This window comes from Rhinatrema bivittatum, chromosome 2 (genome assembly GCF_901001135.1).
Source record: "Rhinatrema bivittatum chromosome 2, aRhiBiv1.1, whole genome shotgun sequence".
Classification (NCBI taxonomy): domain Eukaryota; kingdom Metazoa; phylum Chordata; class Amphibia; order Gymnophiona; family Rhinatrematidae; genus Rhinatrema; species Rhinatrema bivittatum.
The window spans coordinates 194,777,829-194,800,254 of record NC_042616.1 but is presented as its reverse complement, the minus strand read 5'-3'; the positions used below and the strand labels follow the sequence as shown (position 1 = coordinate 194,800,254).

At 44.6% G+C, this 22,426-nt stretch overlaps 1 protein-coding gene across 1 annotated transcript in view; it reads left to right on the top strand.

Annotated features, from left to right (window-relative positions):
* Positions 1–22,426, top strand: part of LOC115084307 (diacylglycerol kinase beta-like) — a 450,875-nt gene that overhangs the window by 163,873 nt on the left and 264,576 nt on the right. The window contains exon 8 of the mRNA XM_029589001.1: positions 1,096–1,215. Coding sequence (XP_029444861.1) covers positions 1,096–1,215 — 120 coding nt within the window. The remainder of the gene's footprint in view (positions 1–1,095; positions 1,216–22,426) is intronic.

Sequence of the window (22,426 nt, the reverse complement as noted above, 5' to 3'; positions counted from 1 at the left end):
TGGCACTTCATCCTGAACCCCCAACGAATTCACCCAGTCTTTCCACCTAAAAATTGCAGACAAAAGACATGTTTGATTTCAATTGTGCCAGTCAGTTTGCAGTTTGTAAAAGTACATGGACAAGCTTGGTAATGTGTGCTTGTATATTACTTTCAAAATAGCAATTAATGTACATACTTTTGAAGCCCCTAGAAAGCCCCAGACCTCCCCTTTTTTCCCAGAAAAAATGTGTATGATACTTAAGTATACATGTACTTGTGAGATACATACAATATCTTATGCATGCTACCTATGTACACTATATTCTGTTTTTTAAGCATGCAACCCCAGCAAAACGTTTAGACAATTCTCTGTTATTGGGTAGAAGAAGAAAAAATATGACAAAATACATTATTGTCCTAATAATAGTAATTAGAATTACAGGGTAGGCAGATGGCTAATAGTATGGACAATTAAAAGTTTGATGCTGTTTGGTATTATCCCTAGTCTAGGCATATCGGGCTGGTTGCCTCAAATTTGTTGTTCAGTGCCTCTGAAAGAGAACAGCTCTCTGCTTCTTGTTCTGTCCAGCCCCTCCCCTCCTAGGCAGCAGACCACAGAATTAGGAGGTAGGAAGAGGGGGAGTGAGACTGGAGCAAACAGAAATATAGCAGAGAAGAGCGACTCTGCTCCCTAATCCAGCTCCTTCTCTGCTTTCATTTCAAGGGACTGAAGCAGAGGGGGAGGAAACATTGTTTGTGTAAGTACCAGTAGAAAAGAAGCCCTGTACATAGTAAATTATATTTTACCATAAATAGCCTAATTACACATAGTATCAGATAAATTAATCTTTTCTTTCTAGCTCATTGCCCTAAGATTATGTAGTTATATTGTTTTTGTTAGAGGTATCCATTCATGTTTCCACTGTGAAAAACTTACTGCTTTTCCCAGTTGAAAATCAGTTGGCAATTAACATTTTCTTGGAAGCACTTAAAATGGTGACCTTGGAATTTGATGTAGTGTGGTTAGGGAGAGAAGTCTTTACAGGATGATTTAGAAGGTTTCTGGATTTATATGCCTTGTTCACCAAGTTTATAATTTCCATTTGCTTTTTAGATTCTTCGTGAAATGATGGAAGAAATTGACTATGACCAAGATGGAACAGTATCCCTGGAGGAGTGGATCCAGGGAGGAATGACGACAATTCCTCTTCTTGTGCTCTTGGGATTAGAAAATGTAAGTGTTAACATAGGCTAATAACAGAAGTAATGATCGGACCCATTGTTAAAAAAAATTGTTATTATCAGATTTTTAGATTTAAAGGGAAATTTCAATTGTGGATCACTTAATAATATACATACTGGGAAATGCACCATATAAAGAGAAACTACAAAGTTTCAAGGACATCATACAAGAAGGCATGGTAATTGAATCCAGTGCCTAGATTTTAATCTTAATCTGAGTGGCAAATTATTATTTTTTTTATAAATATTTAAGATGCATGTAAAAAGACTTCTCACAATTGTGTTTCCCATTATAACCCCAATATAAACCAATGTTTTCAAAGAATTGTGTCTGTTTCAGGAAAACATTTCTTAGCAATATCTCATAGCATCCATTCTATCTTGGTATACATTACATGGCTAGGATCTATACCAGTGATGGCTAATCTATGGAAACGCGTGTCAGAGGTGACACGCCGAGACGTTTTTGCTGACACGCGCAGTGTTTCGTGGACTATCGGGAAATTATTTTTTTTTTTATCGGCTACGCCGACCCTTTAAAATTAGTATCCCCCCACCCTCCAGACCCCTCCACCCCCCAATGCCCCCGGGCACAGGGAGGCTCATGTGGAGCAGCGACAGGCAGATAGGCAGGGTCGTGGTGAGGCTCATGTCACCATGGCCCGAAGAAAAAGATCGCATTTAAACGCACTGATGCTCCTCCTCCTTCCTGCCTGTGCGTCCCCGTAAATAAACGTTGCCGGAGCCGCGTGGGCAGGAAGGAGAAGCATCAGCGCGTGCAGAAGAGAAACAGCGCTTGCGCTTACAGGCCGCCGCGAATCCCAAGTCGCATCGGCCCAAGAAGAGGAAGAGGCCCGGTAGCAGGGCCGCCGTGGCCTGAGAAGATTAGGGCCACTGCAGAGCCCATCCTGTGGTGACCGGGCAGAGGAGGCCCAGAGGTGAAAGAGAGGCTGAGGGTCTGTAGAGGGTGTGTGTGTGTGTGCGTGTATGAGATGAGTTGAGAGATTGTGTGTGAGAGTGAGGACCTGAATGTTTGCAGAGACAGCATGTGCTTGAGCAAGACAGCATGTGGGAGTGAGAGAGAGCCTGTGTGTGTGAGAGTCAGACAGCATGTGCCAGTGAGAGCCTGTGTGTGTGTGTGTGTGAGAAAGAGAAATGCATGTGAGAATGAGAACCTGCCTGTGTGTTTGAGGGAAGAAGATGGAGAGAAAAGAAACAGAAAAAAAGACAATATAAAGGAATTGGCAAAAAAAAATAAGAAAGGGGAAGGTGGAAAAAACAAAGCCTGTGACCAACCAATTGGAAAACTAAGATCAGGCAGCCAAAGGTAAAAAAAATAAATTACTTTTTAGTGATTGGCACATGTAATCTGTGGGCATGTGCAAGAATAGCAATTTCTCTATGCATATCTCACAATGTACGAGATCAGCGTGGAGGAAAGTGGAAGCTCATGGGGCCTGCACAGAGGAGGCAGCAGAATGGCTTCAGTGCCAGTAGCAGCAATCAGCGTCTCCCCAATAGCCATGTGGCAGCAGTGACAGTGGCAGCAGAGGGAATGAGAGAGATTCAGAGGTTGCTGGCAAAAGAGAGAGGGGTCTGCCTTTAGTGTGTGCATGTGTATGAATGGGAGGTCTGCCTGGGAGTGTATGTGTGTGACTGCATGGGTACCTGCCTGGGGGTCTGTGTGTGTGAGAATGAATTGGTGCCTGCCTGGAGGATGGAGCGGGAGTGGTGTGAAAATGAATGGGAGCCTGCCTGGGGTTCAGTGTATGTGTGTGTGGTGAGAGAATGACTGGGAGCCTGTCTGGGTGTGTGTGTTTGTGTGTATGTGAGGGAGCCAGTGAGTGTGAGAGTATGAGTGTGTATGAGAAAATCCAGGGGAATAAGAGTTTGTGTGTGTGTGTGTGGGGGGGGGGGGGGGGGAGGGGGAGAGAGTATTTTATTTGAAGATTTAGCCAATGAAATTCAGCAACAAAAAAGTCACTAAGCAGGTAAGGTAAAGAATTATTTATTTTTGCTTTATTAATAAATACAGTACATATATTAAAATTATAACTTTTTGTTTTTAATTAGAGCTACAAATATCACAAAATTATGGATTTTTCTAGAAGTGACACACCACCCGAGTTATGCTTGGTTTTTTTTAATGAATTTTGACACACTGAGCTCAAAAGGTTGGCCATCACTGATCTATACAATACATGCAGTTTTGCAAAGTTTCTGCAAGGTTAAAAATGAATTGGCCATTTTAGCACCGTATATGTAAAGATGTGGTTGAAGCACCTTTAAAGCAACATTTAATTCCAGCAAAGAGGTATCGTCACACTGCTGCAGACGGTCCTGCCAAGTCTCCTGCATTGGGTGAGAGTCTCCCACTTAGGGACTCCGTCTCTCACGCATACACACCATTGTGGGAAACACCCACTCTGTACAGGAAACCATAATTTCCTTCAGGTGCACATGTGTGACACTGTGCAGACTGCATCTCAGATGGTGCAAACCTGAAGAGGAGGAGGAGGAGCTGCAGTAGCCTGGCAGACAACAGAAACAGAGTGCTAGGCTGCTGTGGTGACTGCCTCCTGCTGCTCCTTTAGCCGCTGCTGGGAAATGGACAAACCAGTGAAAGAGCAGATGTTCAAGAATGAAGGAAATTGGTGAGAAGGGAGCTAATGCTGGGGAAGGGAGGCAAGTTGTGAGAACAGATGCTGAGGAAGAAGGAGGCAAGTAGCAGAAAAAGCTGTTGCTGGGAAAATGGGGAAAAATAGCAGGACAAGCTAATGCTGGAGAAGGATAGGCAAGAAACAGGAAGCAAATGATGGGGAATGAGAGGACAAGTGGTAGGAGAAGCTAATGTTGGGGAAGGGTGAGTAAGAAACAAGGGAAGTGGATGCTGGGAATTAGTGTAGCAGGGGGAACAGATGCTGGGAAAGGGGAGTCAGTGATGGAGGAGTGAATTCTGGGGAAGGGGCAAGTGGCAGGGGAGAGGAGGATACTGGGAAATGAGGGGGTAAGTGATTGACATAAGGGCTAAGCATGGGAAATGAGGTGTTATGTAGATGATTGAGATGGAGGAATGAGATACAATGGAAGGGTAAGAGAGAAAAATGAAGTGAAGGGGTAGGGGAGAGCTAAAAGATGTGAAAAGAGATGGTAATGGAGAAGAGAAATGAAAGTTGAGTACAGAAAGTACCAGGGGTCATAATGAGAGAGGAGAGAGGAACAAGGTTGGGAGCCTGGGGAGAGTAGTGGGATGGGGGTGTGAGAAAGAGAAGACCCTGGCTTTGGTGGGAGGGAGGCGATGGAACCCAGAGACAAAATGGAAGAAATAGGAATGAGAAATGGAGGTGAAAGGGTAGGAGGAATTAGGAAAGTAGATCATGCAAGATGAATTAAGAAAAGGAAAAGCATATTAATTTAAAATATCAACTCTGACAGAAAGGAAGAGAGAGAATTGAGACATTAAAGGAAAAGGAAGAAGGACCCCAAAAAGAATGAGGAAGTAGAGAGGAAACTAAGAGAAGACAGAGAACAAGCAAAGATAACAGAATACAAATCAAACTGCAGAAGGAGAATTTGGAAAATTGTTTATTTTAATTTTGGCAATGATTTACTGCCTTTTTTTCCTCCTGTGCTAGGTAGATAGTCTAAGTGAAAGGGCTCCTAGAGGTAGGGGAAATAACTTGTATCTGTCCTTCTCATTCATCCTGGTTGTCATGGGTGTAAATAAGGTATTTTTCTTGAAGCACCAGGGAAGGGGGCACTGCAGTATGCTGCACGCTGAAAGTCTGCCTTTTAAAATTTTGTTCTCCATTAGCAGTCTGTGCAGGTGTAATGCAGGGGTCTCAGTCTTCAACTCCACCAAGAATACACAACTGGCACATCTGAATTTGTCAGCTGCAGTGCCAGGTCAGAGGTTTAATCCAGTATTACACTATAGCTTCCTATCCTATTGGATTCATCACTATAATGTCCTCCAGACGATAAAGGACCTCATGCATATCAGCCATAGTACAGAGTCATAAAATAAAAATATTCAAACAATGGTGTACATAGAGACATGGAAATGATGGTGATAGATTAGTATTCATCTTTCTTTTTTAAAAAGAACAGTGAAGTCAAATAGATATAGGCTGAAAAATGCCTGGGCTGTTTTCAACTCAAGAGATTCCTCAGCACAAGGTATGTTTGTAGAGCAAAAGTGCTAGAAAGTTTTCTTTTGGCGTTTCATAGCAATTTGATAGATTTGTAAAGATCTGCTCAAGAAATATTGAATGAAATACTATTAAGGCAAGGCATTTACACGCAGGCTTTCTGTGCAGTGTTCATAACCAATAATTGCTACTGATTTCTCAGTAAAGGGCTCTTTTCAACTTTGGGGCACTCACACTCTTAAAACAATTTAAAAAGTGGCTCCCTCTAAAGATGTCATTGCTCATAACTATGGGGTTGATATTCAATGTGCTGCTTAGCAATGAGATATATTATAGCTGGCTAGATATAGGAAAGTTAACTGCGAAAATTTATCTGAAATCTGCCTGGCTTTACTTAGTCATGCCATTTTTGCGCTTAGAGATACATAGCTAACTTAAGGACCTATATAATATGCTATGTTAATGCATTTGGGGGTAATTTTACAAAGGATTTACATGCCTAAAACTGGGTTGTACATGTGTAAATGCACTTTATTCATGTAATTGAGTTGTTGAAAATTGCTGTACTGTCCTCAGCTATTGTTCTGTACCTAAGCAGTGGGTTAAACTTTATTCCCAACTTCAAGTAGGGATGTGCATTCATTTAAAATGAAACTGCAAAATGTGATAAGTAAGACTAATTCATTTCATTCAGGGGGCCCAAAATGAATCGGGGGCCTGAATGAAACAAATCTTATTCGTTTGTTTACTTTTAAACTGATTATTTAGGTCTAGGTTTAGGCCTGAAGCCAGGGCCTTGCCTAGGGCATAGCATGAGGTCCAAAGCAGGGGACGTGGCCTAGGCTCGAGTGTGACGCTAGGCTCTTGGCGGAGGCACAGGTTGATGTATGCGACGAAGGCCGGGTCCTGAAGCCGGGGCCTCATCCTGGACCCAAGTCTGATGCACAACACAACCTGAAGGCCAGGGCCTAGGCCAGGACCCACGACCCGACGCCAGGGCCTCAGCCAGGAGGCCGGGTACCAATGCCTGGTCCTCGGCCCAAGCCTCAGAACTTTTTCTTGGTTCTTTTTGCCGTCCACTGGGGTGAATGTGCCAGAGTTAATTCTGGTGCGACCCCAGCAGATGGCATTATTTGGCTTGCAAGTGCCGAAGAATGAAGAGGACCAAGAAGAGATTCTGAGGCCTGACCATGGGCCAAGGCCCAGGCTTTGGGACCCGACCTCCTGGCCAAGGCCCTGGCATCAGGCCTGAGTTCAGGCCTAGGCCCCGGCATTGGGACTTGGCCTCTGGGTCGGTTCGTGGCATCGGGCCAGGGTCCGCACAGAGTCCCCTGCATTGAGACCCGGCCTCCAGGCCAGGTCACAGTGTTGGACCTGGGTCCAGGCCGAGGCCCTGGCTTCAGGTCCCGGCCTAGCCGAGGCTCAGACATTGGGATCTGGCCTCCAGGTCAGGCTGAAGCTTCGGACTTGAGTAGGCCAAGGTCACAGCTACCTTATGCAACTTCGGGCTATATTAGGCCGAAGCCACCGGTCCCCATCAGATCGGGTAAGTGGGAACCAGGGGAATCCTCATTTTCGTTGTTTGGCTGTTTTTGATTTTTGTTTTTTTGTTTGATTTGATTTTTTTCTCACAAATGAAAACAAATCAAACAATCCATGAACTGAAATTCATGGGAAAAAAAAATCTCGAAAACGAAAGCAAAGCTATTTTCTGCTGCACATCCCTAGCTTCAAATATCAGAGAAAAAAATTAGTCCATGGATACCAAACAACATTTATTTGAATGATGAACAGTCCAACATTCATGGAGTGAGAACACATCAAGAGTAGTCCACAGAAAAAAGAAACTGTCACAGCTATGAAAAGTTCTTCGTGGAAGCTCAAGAGTCCTTGACTTTTCTTAAGAAAATCAATCCATAAAATGTAATAATAAAATAAAGATAGAAGCTTTAGAATGTGAATGGTGAAAAGCAATGCTTCTGCATAGCATGAAACAGGAATCAAGAGAAGCTGCTAACGTGCAGAGAGCCCAGTTGCAACTGAAGAAAATCACAGGAAGCAAACTGTCCCACGCATTCCTAGTTGCAAGGGACCAAAAAGATCAGGCAAGGAAAAGCAGACTGAGAACAAATCATAACAGGAAAGATTCCTGTTAGGTGCTCAGAATCAATCAAAAGACAACCAATTAGGAAAGATAGCTCTACAACAAATAGAGAACCCAAGTTGTGCAATATCAATAAAATGACATAGACAGCATAACAAAGGAACATATATACATATCTTTAAGTATACTGTGACGCTACACCAATTGCTGTGATATGTTATTGAATTGTCCATAGGTTACATGCATAAAAATGGCTTTTGAAAATTGCTGTGATAGTGTGTTACATTTACACATGAAACTCCTTTTAAAATGACTTCCTTTGTGCAAAAATGAAAATAAGGCATAGACTTTGCAAGTTTTGAATGTTTTGTCCTGGCTCTAACCCCCAGTGCAATATGGTGTGTTGTTGAGCTACATCACATGCAGGGCATTGCATTAATACAGCAAGGAGTAGCCCAGCATGAGCAAGTCTGGGGAAGTTAGCTACGCTTAAAGAGGCTCTCTAGGAGTTTTGGGTTGTTCCAGGGAACAGAGTGCTGGCATGCTGAAGCTGGAACTGGAGCCTGAACTAGGAGCTGAAGTCTGAAGCTTGAGTGTAATACTAGAAGTGGAATTTGGCACCGTATTATTTTATATATTATTTAAAATTGCTTATAACCAACTTATTTCAACAGTAGTCATTTTAAATCAGGAGCAGCAGCTTTAACCTGCATCTTGGTGCAAAACTGGAACATAAATCCCAAGCAGGTACTGGGACGGGAGACTTGGAGCAGCAACTGAAATTAAAGGCTTGGAGCTGGGCTTGGGAGATTAGCCCTGAAAATTGGAGCTGGCCTCACTGGTGCAGTGATATTAAAATTAAGTTAATTTACTCTTTATTATCAATAATTTTTATTGAATAAATACACATTTAGAAATTTACTAAAATATTTAAAAGCAATATAATTCAGAAATTTGGCCAAATACAAATTATAACAAATCTTTTAAAGGAATATACTTTTATATATTTACAGATATTTATTAGAGAAATACACGTTTAGAAATTTAACAAGATCTTATACTGAATTATAACTACTTCCTATGCATAGCTATATCTGTCTTTCAATTATGTATATATTCTACACAATAAGTTAAAATACTCAACAATCTACCCAAAAGATGTCTGACAGCATGGCCACTGCTCTTTGGATAGCTGGTAGGAAGATCTTCAAACATACATCTGGCACTAGAAATGCATTAAAATGCATTTATTTTTTATTTATTTATTTATTTAAAACTGTTTCTATACCATCGTTTGGTTATGCACCATCACAACGGTTTACAAATAGTCACATATATTTAATGTTCAGCTAGGGTGATACTATCTTACAAAGTGCCAATATAGTTTCGGTTACATGTTTCAATAATACAATCTATGTGTAAGGTGTCATGGTACTTGTCTGTACATATGATTACGAGGGTAACCATATAAGTGTTATACTTTATACTGTATCTAGTCTTCAAATTAAAGTATGAGAGAAAATAATAAAATATGCAAATACGCATCATGGTGACTTTGAGCTGTGTGTTGATGTTCCATTGCCTGTTAGTTCATACTTCCTATTCTCCATTTTCACTATAAAAAGCTATTCATGGCTATCCAATTTTGTATTTTCATGTTTAGATGCCATGTATAGATTTTAACATGATTGCCATATTGGGTAGTCTTGATTTTAGCATCTGTTCATATGTTTGCCATATTTCTAGTCATTTGCAGCAAGACATAACAGACTTCATTATTTCTGATAGTCCTGGTTTTAACTGTCTTCCTGTTACTGTCAGACTTCTTTTAGTATATTTCTGGTCTGCTTCAGCTGTATTTAGCAATTTAGTGTTTGAACACATGTAGCTGCCAATCACTCATAAACCTTAGAACCAGTTTTGTTGTTATAACAATATTAAAACCATATTTTTGGATCAAGCAGCAAATTAGAAGGCGCTTTAATAAAAGCAATAAAAGTAGGAAGAAAGGAAAACTATTATGGTTCTCCAAAGAGGTAGCTGAAAAAAAAAATAAAGGCAAAAGATCAGCATTCAAAAAGTAGAAAGGAAATTTAAAAAAGAGGAACATGGGGAAGAATATCTGGTGAAGCTGAAGGAGCCTAAAAAGAAATCACAATAGAAAAAGCTCGAATGGAAGAAAGGATTACCAAAAGGGTAAAGAGAGGTGACAACATATTTGTCAAAGTAAGGAGGATGGCCAGAGGAGGTATTATAAGACTGAAAAGAGACAAGGAACCATGCGTAGAGAAAGATGAGGAAATAGAAATTAGGGATGTGAATCGGGCTTCGGAATATTGAAAATATCGTCGATATTTTCAAAATCGTCAGAAGTCGGGGGGCTCCCCAAAACGATAGGAAAACCCCACGATATTGATCATGGGGGTTCCCTTATCGTTTTGGGGGGGGGGCGGGAAAAACGGCACACAAAAATAACCCCTAAACCCACCCCGACCCTTTAAAACTAACCCCTTAGCTTCCCCCCACCCTCCCGACACCCCCAAAAACTTTTTACAGGTACCTGGTGGTCCAGTGGGGGTTTCGGGAGTGATCTCCCGCTCCGGGCCGTCCTCCCACTCCCGGGCCATCGGCTGCCACTAATCAAAATGGCGCCGATGGCCCTTTGCACTTACCATGTGACAGTGTATCCGTGCCATTGGCCGGACCCTGTCACATGGTAGGAGCACTGGATGGCCGGCACCATCTTGTGCTCCTACCATGTGACAGGGGCTGACCAATGGCACCTGTAGCCCTGTGACATAGTAAGGGTAAAGGCTATCGGTGCCATTTTGATTACTGGCAGCCGATGGCTCGAGTGCAGGAGATCGCTCCCGGACCCCCGCTGGACCCTCCTGACCTCCACAAGACTTGCCAAAAGTCCAGCGGGGGTCCGGGAGCGACCTCCTGCACTCAGACCGTCGGCTGCCAGTATTCAAAATGGCGCCGATAGCCTTTGCCCTTACTATGTCACAGGGGCTACCGGTGCCATTGGTCAGCCCCTGTCACATGGTAGGAGCACAAGATGGCGCCGGCCATCCAGTGCTCCTACCATGTGACAGGGTCCGGCCAATGGCACGGATACCCTGTCACATGATAAGGGCAAAGGGCCATCGGCGCCATTTTGATTTAGTGGCAGCCGACAGCCCGGGAGTGGGAGGACGGCCCGGAGCGGGAGATCGCTCCCGGGACCCCCACTGGACCACCAGGTACCTGTAAAAAGTTTTGAAGGGGGGGTCAGGAGGGTGGGGGAAGCTAAGGGATTAGTTTTAAAGGGTCAGGGTGGGTTTTTTGTTTATCGGCTCGGGCACAGCCGATAAACAAAACCGCGATCGGGCCCAATGCAAAAAAACCCACATGTGAATCGGAACCGGAATACGAACCGATTCCGGTTCCGATTCACATCTCTAATAGAAATATTAAAGAAATACTTCAGTTCAGTGTTCATTAAAGAAGTCCTTGGAGGAGGACTGTTGCTTGTTGGCAAGAGTACAGAATGGTATTCGGTAGATATCACCCCATTTACAAATGAGACTGGGTGGAACAAGTAAAACCGAAAATGGATAAAGCCATGGGGCCAGATGAAATACATCCTAGGACACTAAGGGATCTAAGAAAAGTGCTGGTGAGTCCACTGATGGACCTGTTCAGTAGATACTTGAAGCCCTGCGTGATGGCTCTTAAGAAAATTGTTAACAGTGAGAATGCTGGAAGTTATAAGCCAGTTAGTTTTACTTTGGTGGTGGGAAAATTAACGGAGACTCTGCTGAAGGAAAGAACTGTAAATGATCTACAATCCAGTGGGTTGCAAATCCATGGCAATATGGTTTTACCAGAGGAAATATGTCAAACAAATCTGATTTTTTTTTTTTATTGGGTGACTAGAGTATTAGATCAAGGATGAGCACCTGATGTGAATTACCTGGATTTTAGCAAAGCTAATGATACAGTCCTGCAAAGGAGGATCATGAACAAAATGAGAAGCCTGGAATTGGATCCTAAGACGGTGGAATGGATTGCAACTTGACTGACTGACAGATTAAAGTGGAGAGAGAGAAGAGTGATAACTGATGTAGCTCAAGGACTGATTCTGGGGCTGGTTCTGTTCAACATTTTTGTGAGTGATATTGCAGAGGAATTAGAAGAAAAACTTTATTTTTGTAGAATACATGAAGATCTGCAACAGAGTGGATATACCTGAAGGAGCAGAGAGAATGAGAAGCGATTTAAGAAAGTTTGAGCAGTAGTCAAATGTTTGGCAGCTACAATTCAATTCCAAGAAATGCAGAGTTGTGCATTTTTTGCTGTGTGCAATGGGGGCGATGTGCACAGAACAAGAGAGACTTCATGGGGCAATAGCATCTGATGATCTGAAGGCAGCAAAGCAGTAACACAAGGCAGTAACTTAAAACCCAAGGAATTCTGGGCTGCATAGAGAGAGAGAGAGGCATAACCAGTAGGAGAAATGAGGTGATAATGTCCCTATATAGGTGATTGGTTAGGTCTCACGTAGAGTATTGTGTTCCTTTCTGAAAGACAGTATCTAAAAAAAAAAAGAGAAGGAATAGTAACAGACCAGAAAGAGGCAAACAAAATGGTGTGGGGTCTTCACCAAAGGTCATATAAGATTAAACTGAATAATTCAAATGTGTATATTCTGGAGGAGAGAGATGAGAGATATGATACAGACTTTTAAATAACTGAAATGTATTAATAATGCACCCAGATCATTCATGATATGAAAGTCCAATGGGATACACTCAGAAACAATGCCAGGAAGTATTTCTTCATGGAAAGAATGGTGGATGCATTGACTTTCCTTCTGAAAGAGGTGATAAAGACAAGTATGTTAATAAAAATGAAAAGGACTTGGGATAAATATAGAGAATTCCTAGTGGCTAGAGGTTGGAAATGAAGAAATAGTTTAATCTGTGGTAACGTTTCGTGTAAAATTTCTGCATGGGTGTATTCCACAGAACAGCAGTTACTACCCTTAACTGATAAGGATGTGCAGAGGGACACCATACGTTTGCATTCGGGAATCGTATTGTCGGGGGGGGGGGGGGCAGATACGTTGCATTCGGCAAAGGTGGCTCCCTGATAAGTTTATACATTAATTTCTATTCGTTTCCCCGCTAAAATTAAATTAACTACAACCCCCACCCTCCTGACCCCCCCCCCCAAGATTTACCAAAACTCTCCCTGGTGGTCCAGCAGGGGGTCCGGGAGCCATCCCCTGCACTCACACCCTCAGCTGCCGGTTTCAAAATGGCGCCGATAGCCTTTGACCTACTATGTCATAGGGGCTACCGGTACCATTGGTCAGCCCCTGTCATATGGCCATCGGCACCATCTTGTGCTCCCACCCATGTGACAGGGGCTGACCAATGGCACTGTAGCCCCTGTGACATAGTAAGGGCAAAGGCTATCGGTGCCATTTTGATTACTGGCAGCCAATGGCCCGAGTGCAAGAGATTGCTCCTGGACACCTGCTGGACCACCAGGGACTTTTGGCAAGTCTTGGGGACCCTCCTGACCCCACAAGACTTGCCAAAAGTCCAGGGGGGTCCGGGAGCGACCTGCACTCCAGCCGTTGGCTGTCAGTATTCAAATGGTGCCGATAGCCTTTTGCCCTCACTATGTCACAGGGGCCGAGCGCACTGTATAACCCGCAGTCGGACCCGGGATAAATAGGCGCTAATCCACCCCCTAATGCAATAGGGGATTAGCGCCTATTTAACGCACGTCCGACTCGGAGTGAATGAGATAGCGCTCATCACATACAAATGCTTGTGAATGAGCCTATTACTCATTCACTCCAAATGAAAAAGATAAATGTGCTCGGTGGCCATTTTCATTACTGGCAGACAGGCAGGTTATGAATCCGAGGCAGAGTTTACCGCGTTGATCTTCAAAACCGGCAGCCATGGCGGGTCGCGTTAGGAAGGAGGCGCTAAGGTCGCTCAAGCCTAATTTCCATATTGCATGGTGCCTCCCTTGCGGGCACCATGCGTGCATTAAAAAATTCATAAATAAAACCAAGGCCCAGCCCACTCTGGCTCATGCTTTGATATGCTGCGTACTGGGAATTCTGGGACTTGTTGTCCCCCTTTCCTATAATTATCTTAGCTTTTCTGTGCTTAGGGAAGAGCGTGGCCAGGGAGCTGCTCCTGAGCTCTTTTCTTCCCTTAATTTCAGAAGAAAGCTTCTTCCCCTGGCTTCTTCTTCATCTCCTCCTAGGAGAGGAAGAAAATCTTTTTTTTTTTTTTCAGAAGAGCTGGAGAGGAGACCTGCTGCTACTTGCTTCATTCATATAAAGGTAAAGCCTATTTTCTTCCTTTTCAGCGCACATAATTGCATCGGCCCAAAAGCAATTTAACTCAAACAACGCAGCAAACTCTAAAAAAGCAGAATCAAACTCTGAAAGCAGCTACCCAGCCCAAAAAAAGGGCCAGGAGAAACAAAAACTCATAAACAGAAAAAACCTGAACTATTTCAGCTCACTGAAGGAGGGGGGGAGGGAGAGCTGGGGCTGCTGCCTGCTGCTATAGCCTCAGGTGCTTAGCCTAGGAAGGAAAGGTTCCTCAGTAAAATAAATAAATAAGGGAAGAAAATAGGCTTTACCTTATATAAATGAAGCAAGTAGCAGCAGTTCTCCTCTCCAGCTCTTCTGAAAAAAAGAAAAAAAAAAGAAAACTACCCAACGAAAAAGAAATATTGTCTTCCCCTTCTAGGAGGAGATGAAGAAGAAGGCAGGGGAAGAAGCTTTCCTCTGAAATTAAGGGAAGAAAAAGAGCTCAGGAGCAGCTCCCTGGCCACGCTCTTCCCTAAGCGCAGAAAAGCTAAGATAATTATGGGAAAGGGGACAACAAGTCCCAGAATTCCCAGTACACAGTATATCAAAGCATGAGCCAGAGTGGGCAGGGCCATGGTTTTATTTCTGAACTTGAAGCGGGGGTGGGGCGGCCAAATGCCACCCTGCCCCCTTTTTTAATTGACTTCATTTAGCTTTTCCTCTGCATCCCCTAATGGGGCATCACAGACTAAAATGTGAAATTTAAAAAAAAAAAAGCACAAGCTCAGAACTAAGGCTGAAATTTGATGTTTTAGATCGGCTTGTTAAAATACCCCTTATTTCTTTTTTTTTATTTCAGTATTCTTACATAAGTATTATTTTCTATATTAATTGTTAGTGGGAAAAGAAATCTCCCTCCTCCACGTTTCAGTGGCTTAGAGGGAGGACAAAAGAAGAAAAAAAAAATTCCTCCTCTGCTTTTCTGCAGAGGAAGGAAAGGAACAAAATCTCTTCCTCCCTTGTAGGCGGGGTGGGAGAAAGGGGGGGAAAAAACTCTCTCCATCGCTTTTCAGCATGGAGGTCCAAGGAAAAAAAGGGCCTCTTCTTTACACTTTTCAGCGAGCCAGAAGAAGGGGGAGGGTGAAAGAGAATCTTCTTTCCTCCAGCTTTGCAGCAGAAGATAGAAAAGGTTCCCCCCCTCCCCCCCTTCACTTTTCAGAAAGGTCCTCCTCCTCCTCTTGTCAGTAGGCGGGTGAAGGGGGAAAAAAAGATTCCCTCCATGGCCTTTCGGTGAGGAATGATAAGGGGAAAAAAAAAAAAGGGGCCCTCCTTCCTACACTTTTCAGTGAACCAGAAGAAGGGAAGGGGGGAGAAGAGGAAAAAGAGTTAAAATATCCTAAGCCTAGAAGAAAAAACTTTCAAGCAAGAAGAAAGGTAAAATTAAGGGAAGAGGAAGGAAGGAACTGCCCTTGAGGCAGCTCTCTCCTCTCCCCCTTACCTCCTGCCCTAGCCTCAGCAAACCAGCCCGCAGTGCCCGGTGGCTCTGCCCTGATGGAAACCAGGGGCAAGTTGGCCTCAGGAGACAGCACCTAAGGAAAAGAGGGAGGGGAAGGGAGACAGCATAAATACAAGGAATAAAGAAATGAATAAAACGAAACCAGAAAGACAGAAGAGGAGAGGAGAGAGTGCTGGCAGCACTGTATGTGAGTAGTGGGTAGAAGCGAGGGAAGGAGGAAGGAGAGGAGAAAGGTGCTCTCCCAAGCCAGAAAAGCCCCAGCACCAGCTCTCTGTTTGGGGAAAGGAGAGACCTCAGGGAGTAGCTCCCTGGCCACTCTTCTGCTGGAGCTGAGATGGATGCCAGAGGGGGGCTGCAAGTGGCAGAATTCCCAGTCCCCAGTATATCAAAGCATGAGCCAGATTGGGCTGGGCCATAGTGACTCGGCAGGTTTCCTATAATTGGTGGCCAGGTGCTATAAATGAGTGAGTTCCAATTCCAAGGGAGGGCCAGAGTTCCAGTGCCATCAGCAGTCCTGATGTAAAACACATAGGGGCCGATGTAATCAGACCTGCGGCAAAACAGGCGCTCGTTATGAGCACGGGTTTTGATCACTGTGCTTGGCTGAAGCTGCTGTTTCTGCAGGATCTAAAAAAAATAAAATTTGCAAATGATTGCGTGCACAAATCCGCGCACCTACGGAAAAATGTGCGTACCTAAGCATGGTACAGGGCCTATGTAATAAGCAGTCTCATCTGTGCTCAAAAAACATGCCGATAATCTGTGCATAAAAGCGAGTGAGCGAGCGAATGGATCTCCCTATTGAGTGAAAGTAAGAACATAAGAACGTGCCATACTGGGTCAGACCAAGGATCCATCAAGCCCATCATCCTGTTTCCAACAGTGGCCAATCCAGGCCATAAGGAACCTGGCAAGTACCCAAAAACTAAATGTATCCCATGTTATTGTTGCTAGTAATAGAGAGGCTATTTTCTTAGTCAACTTAATAGCAGGTAATGGACTTCTCCAAGAACTTATCCAATCCTTTTTTTACACAGCTACCTTAACTGCACTAACCACATCCTCTGGCAACAAATTCCAGAGTTTAATTGTGCGTTGAGTGAAAAAGAACTTTCTCCGATTAGTTTAAATGTGCCACATGCTAACTTCATGAGTGCCCCCTTGTCCTTTTATTATCGAAAGAGTAAATAACCGATTCACATTTACCCGTTCTAGACCTCTCATGATTTTAAACACCTCTATCATATCCCCCCTCAGCCGTCTCTTCTCCAAGCTGAAAAGTCCTAACCTCTTTAATCTTTCCTCATAGGGAAGTTGTTCCATCCCCTTTATCATTTTGGTCGCCCTTCTCTGTATCTTCTCCATCACAACTATATCTTTTTTGAGATGCGGCGACCAGAATTGTACACAGTATTCAAGGTGCGGTCTCACCATGGAGCGATACAGAGGCATTATGACATTTTCCGTTTTATTCACCATTCCTTCCCTAATAATTCCCAACATTCTGTTTGCTTTTTTGACTGCCGCAGCACACTGAACCAACTATTTCATGTGTTATCCACTGTGATGCCTAGATCTCTTTCTTGGGTGTGGTATGACCCTGGAAAATATTTTTAATATTTCAAATAACTGTGCTGCAGATAACATGGCAAATATTTTCATGGATTGCTAATATACAACAATGTTGCTGCTCTTCTGGCCGTGTATCTGTCTGCCCAGGAAAGCGCCTACCTCAGACGCTGCGAAACGTCCTTTGGTAAACTTGCTACCCTGAAGCCGAGATAGGCGCTCAGCTAGGTCCTTATCAGGCTGCTTGTGCTTTATTCATGGCAGAAAAATCTATACGATAGGGCTCCCAGAAAGGCGCCTAGCTTACCTTGCCATTTGGGCACTGAGCTAGGCACTTAGTTGCTTGTAAATCTACACAATCAGGCGCTCAGAAAGGCGCCTAGCTAATCTTGCCATTTGGGTGCTGAGCTAGGTGCTTATCAGGCTGCTTGTACTAGGGATGTGAATCGTTTTTCAACGATTAAAATTATCGTCCGATAATGTTAATATCGTCTTAAATCGTTATAGAACACGATACAATAGAAATTCTAACGATTTATCGTTAAAATCGTTAAATCGTGTTAGTGCGCACTACGGGAGGTTAGTGCGCACTAACTCCCCGTTAGTGCGCACTAACTCGATTTAGTGCGCACTAACTGAAAATGATACAAATAAACACTTTCCAGGTCACTGAAGGTCAGTTAGGAATGAATATGTGTTCCTATTGGCTGGCTGCCCTCTTATCTATTGATGTTACCAAGGTTACCACTGAGGTGATGGTTGGGGGGGATGGGAAATGGAACTGGAAACTAACGAACACCAACAGAAAATGAAACAAAGTGTTCACACTTCCCAGGTCAGTAAAGGTCACTTAGGAATGAATATGTATGTATGTATTCCTATTGGCTGGCTGTGCTCTTATCTATTGATGTTACCAAGGCTAACACTGAGGTAATGGTTGGGGGGGATGTGAAATGGAAACAGTTGGAAGCTTGACAAAAAAAGTAATGTAATGATCAGCACTCACGTGACTAGAACTTGTTTGTTTATTATTTTTGTTAGCAGGCACCTGAAATGCTAGTGCATGTTGAATTTGCCAATCACTGTGCATTTTAGAAAGGTGGTCCTGGCTGGAACTGTACACAGTTCAAATATATGTAATTGATTGTTGGTAAGTGTATTTTTTAAGTAGCCACAGTGACACAAGTATGTTTACTTTTCCACCTACTTAACTCCACTAGCTCAGCTTTGTAAGAGGGCTTCGCGCTTGTGTGTTGTTTTGGTTTGGTGTGAGGAGAGCAGAAACATCAGATCTTTATTCAAATCTACTTACAGTCATCTCTTACAGTGCCCTATCCCTATTAATACCAGGAGTGTGTGATCTTCCTGCACACAGTGCCCTAACCCTGATACCAGTCCTGAGACAGCTCCCTCCCGCATTACTAGTGAGAGGCTGGCTTCACAGACAGGGGGGAGCTGCCTGACCCTCACTCCTGACTCCCCCATCGTCCCAGCTAGTGAATGGTGTGTGGGTGAGGGGGGGGGGGAGGATGGTGAAGTCTGAGACAGATCCCTTCCCTGCATTACTAGTGAGAGGCTGGCTTCACAGACAGTGGGGGAGCTGCCTGACCCTCACTCCTGACTTTCCCCCATGTCCCAGCTAGTGAATGGTGTGTGGGTGAGGGGGGGGGGGAGGAGGATGGTGAAGTCTGAGACAGCTCCCTCCCTGCATTACTAGTGAGGGCTGGCTTCACAGACAGGGGGAGCTGCCTGACCCTCACTCCTGACTTCCCCCATGTCCCAGCTAGTGAATGGTGTGTTGGGTGAGGGGGGGGGGGGGGGGGGGAGGAGGATGGTGAAGTCTGAGAACAGCTCCCTCCCTGCATTACTAGTGAGAGGCTGGCTTCACAGACAGGGGGGAGCTGCCTGACCCTCACTCCTGACTTCCCCCATGTCCCAGCTAGTGAATGGTGTGTGGGTGAGGGGGGGAGAGGATGGTGAAGTCTGAGACAGCTCCCTCCCTGCATTACTAGTGAGAGGCTGGCTTCACAGACAGGGGGGAGCTGCCTGACCCTCACTCCTGACTTCCCCCATGTCCCAGCTAGTGAATGGTGTGTGGGTGAGGGGGGGGGAGGTTTGGTGAAGTCTGAGACAGCTCCCTCCCTGCATTACTAGTGAGAGGCTGGCTTCACAGACAGGGGGAGCTGCCTGACCCTCACTCCTGACTTCCCCCATGTCCCAGCTAGTGAATGGTGTGTGGGTGAGGGGGGGGGGGGGAGGAGGATGGTGAAGTCTGAGACAGCTCCCTCCCTGCATTACTAGTGAGAGGCTGGCTTCACAGACAGGGGGGAGCTGCCTGACCCTCACTCAAGCAGAGAAGCCCTTCTTACAAAGCTGAGCTAGTGAGTTAAGTAGGAGGAAAAGTAAACATACTTGTGCCAGTGTGGCTACTTAAAAAATACACTTACCACAATCAATTACATATATTTGAACTGTGTACAGTTCCAGCCAGGACCACCTTTCTAAAATGCACAGTGATTGGCAAATTCAACATGCACGTGTCTGCTAACAAAAATAATAAACAAAGAAGTTCTAGTCATGTGAGTGCTGATCATCACATGTCAAGCTTCCAACTGTTTCCATTTCACATCCCCCCCAACCATTACCTCAGTGGTAACCTTGGTAACATCAATAGATAAGAGCACAGCCAGCCAATAGGAATACATATTCATTCCTAAGTGACCTTTACTGACCTGGGAAGTGTGAACACTTTGTTTCATTTTCTGTTGGTGGTTCATGAGTTTCCAGTTCCATTTCCCATCCCCCCAACCATCACCTCAGTGGTAACTTGGTAACATCATAGATAAGAGGGCTGCCAGCCAATAGGAACACATATTCATTCCTAACTGACCTTCAGTGACCTGGAAAGTGTCTATTTGTCTCATTTTGAGTTAGTGCGCACTAACTCGAGTTAGTGCGCACTAACGGGGGAGTAGTGCGCACTAACGGGGAGTTAGTGCGCACTAACTCGAGTTAGTGCGCACTAATCGGAAAAAAACGATTTTTTTAACGATTTTTCAACGAAATAATCGTGCCAAACACGATTTTCTTCTCCTGCCACACGATTTCTATCATTAAGACGATATGGAAAACGATTCACATCTCTAGCTTGTACTCTGTTTGTGGCAGAAAAATCTATACGATCTGGTACCTAGAAAGGCGTCTAGCTAATCTTTCTGCTCAGGCACTGAGCTAGGGCTCTTCTGCCGTGTATCTGGCCACTCAAGCACTGAGCTATGCGCTCAACTGGTCATAATCTGGCCACTCAGATGTCAAGAAAAGCACCTAGCGAAGCACCTAACTAAGCTGGCCATTCCGATGCCCAGAAAAGCACCTAGCTAAGCTGGACACTCGGGCGCAAAGATAGGCGCTTTGCAAAGTGGTTTTCAAGATGCTCAGATGGCCGACATAGCCCCCCCAGAGTCGGTGCTGACACTTAACTCGTGCCCTGACCATGGTGGTAAAAAAATATGCATTAAAAAACCCGCACCAGTCATTAGCGCCGGCTCCCTGCATTGCTTATGATTAGCTAATTGCCCTCCTTTGCATGCCCTTAGCATGCATTCACGCAGGTAAAGCCACGGGTCTGTAAGTGCGTTCGTATGCACTTTTTTCCCCGCGCACAAAACCCTTGTTACATCCCCATATAGGGCTGTGCACGAGAAATGTGCATACAAACAAGTACAATCCCGCACAAACCCACAGCAGCTTCAGCGTACTTATTACATCGGCCCCATAGAAAGAGAAACATATCCAGAGTTAAGTTAGAGTTCCCTGCTTTCTCTCTCTCAAGTAGTTTAGCGAAAAGGGAATTGAAAAGGGAATAAGATATAGGTGGGGGCCTTTAATGCTTTCCTATGTTATGTATGTTGGATTTGGGAATGTTAAAAGCTGTAGTATTCTAGAAAGAGATTTGCCTTGAAGCTTACTAGGAGTTCATTTAAATTTGCTGCCCTGCTTGAATGTTTGGCAGCAGTAATGAAGTTCCTGTAAAGTTCCTGTAATTTTTAAGCTCTGGAAGGTAATTCCTTATTTAAGGAGCTGTTCTGAGAAACTGCTTGAAGGGTTGACTGCAGTAATTAATTCCTGGTAAATTTTAATTGTATCTGGGGAAAGTCCTTGTTCTAATTAGAGTGGGTGAGGACAGCTTAAGCCTCACTAATATTTGTACTACTGACAGTTTCAGTTATTTGCACTTATGTAGCCCGTTTAAATTGCAGTAAACTAAAGTTCTCTGTGCAGTTAAAACTGGGAGGCATTAATCCCTGGAAGTTAAGCCAGTAACTTTATAAGAATGTTTGTTAGTTGGCAGAACTTAAGATCAGCAAGCAAGACTGTCGCCAGTTAAATAGCCCTAACCGGTGAATACTAAGGTAGAAATACAGGGAGCAGGTTTAAGATGGGAAAAAGAGTCAGTAGGACAAAGCCAACATGGTGTTTTGTAGGGGTGTGAATACGTGTGATCGATCGTCTTAACGATCAATTTTGGGCTGGGGGGGGAGGGAATCTTATCGTCGTGTTTTAAAAAAAAAAAAAATCGTTAAAAATCGTAAATCGGGGGGGAGGGGCGGGAAAACCGGACACACCAAAAAAACCCTAAAACCCATCCCGAACCTTTAGAACAAATCCCCCACCCTCCCGAACCCCCCCAAAATGTTTAAATTATCTGGGGTCAAGTGGGGGGGGGGGGTCCTGACACGATCTCCCTCTTTCTGGCCACGACTGCGTTGAGAGAAATGGCGCCAGTGGCAATTTGCCCTTATCATGTGACAGGGCAAAGGTAGCGCGGCGCCATTTTTGGTTCCTGGCGTCCCAACGCACGCATGCAGGAGATGCCCCCCGGACCCCCGCTGGACCCCCAGGAACTTTTGGCCAGCTTGAGGGGGGGGGGCCTCCTGACCCCCACAAGACTTGCCAAAAGTCCAGCGGGGGTCCGGGAGCAGACCTCCTGCGCGCGGGCCGTATTGCCAATCTTCCAAACTGGCGCCGGCGCTACCTTTGCCCTCACTATGTCATAAGGGCGACCGTCGCCCATAGACATAGTGAGGGCAAGGTAGCGCCGGCGCCATTTTGAAGATTTTGCCCTCACTATGTCATACGGGCGACCCGTCGCCCCAAAGCTTAAGGGGTTAGGCGTTTGAAGTGGGAAGTTTTGTAAGGGCCATAGTAAAGCTTCAGATGAGGCAATAGGTCAAGTCCCTGCTCCCCAACACTTTCTCTACTGGTAGTCCCCAGCCAAGGGAAGTTTAACTACAGGCCCTGTGTTTTAGAAGCAAGCAGAAACAGTGCCACCCACTAGCCAAGAGGCAGTGTCCATTGCTACAATATTACACTGCCACAGGGCCTTTAAGACTAGGTGCATGCACCTATGGGGAGCCCAGAGTTGTCAGGACAGTGGCGCTGCATCAGTGGGTTCCTGGGATGAGTGCGGCCAGTTGTGGAATGGCCCTGTAACTGGCTAATCATAGCAATATTTTAGACAGGGGCATGGGG